At 37.0% G+C, this 1,340-nt stretch overlaps 1 protein-coding gene across 1 annotated transcript in view; it reads left to right on the top strand.

The window, feature by feature from the left end:
• The first annotated feature begins 143 nt into the window (after positions 1-143).
• LOC106470407 (ATP-binding cassette sub-family G member 5-like) overlaps positions 144-1,340 on the top strand; it is a 7,640-nt gene continuing 6,443 nt past the window's right edge. Inside the window, exons 1-2 of the mRNA XM_013930961.2 lie at positions 144-313; positions 864-1,083. Coding sequence (XP_013786415.2) covers positions 181-313; positions 864-1,083 — 353 coding nt within the window. The 5' untranslated portion in view covers positions 144-180. The remainder of the gene's footprint in view (positions 314-863; positions 1,084-1,340) is intronic.

Here is a 1,340-nt window from a genome sequence, read left to right as displayed (position 1 = left end):
CGGGTGAGTTTTATTGTTTCTGTTTGGATATGAAGAGCAAGTTTCATAATAGTTAAGGGAGTGTTTTTTTGTTTCTGTTTGGATATGATGCTGTGGTTCCTAACCATTATTAGTCTCAAAGTGGGTTCCTCGTCATCGAAATTGGATTGTAGATGTTTACAATACATCAATGCCAACTACATGGAATGTGTTGAACATAATTTCTTACATTATAACATTATTTTGCTTTCAGGAAGTACTCGGATGATGTTGGATTATTTCCGAAGCATAGGATTTCCGTGTCCCGAGCTGGAAAACCCATTGATGTATTACTGTAAGTATCCTCTAGTCTTCAATAACTTATTTTTCCTTAGTTAGGGTATGGAAAGTCCATGTGGTTTTACTTCTATATCTATATACCTTTCTGTTACTGTAGTAACAAGGATATTGGTCATTGTCGTGGTAAGTTGCCAAAGTATAGGATTTCTGCGTTCTGGGTTAGAAAATCCATTAATGAATTACTTCAAGTATTTTTCAGTCTCGGTGAAACTTCAAAATTTATTTTCCATTAGTTAGGAGACACACATGTCACTCTGTATGGTCATTGTCATGCCTATATGATTACCTAATAGCAACTGCTAACTTATTACAAAAAAGTAGCAAATTAATAGTTAGCCTCGAGAGATATTGTCTGGGTTATTAACCACGACAGGGTGTTCATTATACCACAGCCTTACTATAAACATGTAAAGACACTGGTGAATCACTGTTAATATGTGGGTTGTACTTTAACTTTTAGGTGATATTAAGTATAAAGCAGTGTTGACTAGCAAGCATGTTTCTTAATGTTGTTTGTGTTTACTAATATCACAATATCTTTGCAGTGTGTTTGGCTACAGTTGACCGTCGTACACGAGAGAGATTCATCGAATCCAGTAACCAGATCGCAGCTTTAGTTGATAAATTTAGAACAGAAGGTGCTCGATACCGGAAATACGGAACAGCAGGGCCGGAACCACTTGATCAGAACGAGGCTCAGTACAAGTTGCCATTAACTGCTTATGGCCAGCCCTCTGGTTGGCAGGTCTTCAGGAATTTAATGGGGTATGAATTTTATTGAGTTTTTAACCCGGGTTAAGCAGCCAGTGGGGTGTAAATTTTATTGAGTTTTTAATACGGGTTAAGCAGCCAGTGGGGAATGAATTTTACTGAGTTTTTAACACGAGTTATGCATCCAGTGAGGGTATGAATTTTATTGAGTTTTTAACACGAGTTAAGCAGCCAGTGGGGGTATGAATTTTATTGAGTTTTTAACACGAGTTAAGCAGCCAGTGGGGGTATGAATTTTATTGAGTTTTTAA

This window comes from Limulus polyphemus, unplaced genomic scaffold (assembly GCF_000517525.1).
Source record: "Limulus polyphemus unplaced genomic scaffold, Limulus_polyphemus-2.1.2 Scaffold3985, whole genome shotgun sequence".
Taxonomy (NCBI): domain Eukaryota; kingdom Metazoa; phylum Arthropoda; class Merostomata; order Xiphosura; family Limulidae; genus Limulus; species Limulus polyphemus.
Note: the sequence above shows the minus strand (reverse complement) of the source record. Positions and strands in the feature narration are given on the sequence as shown.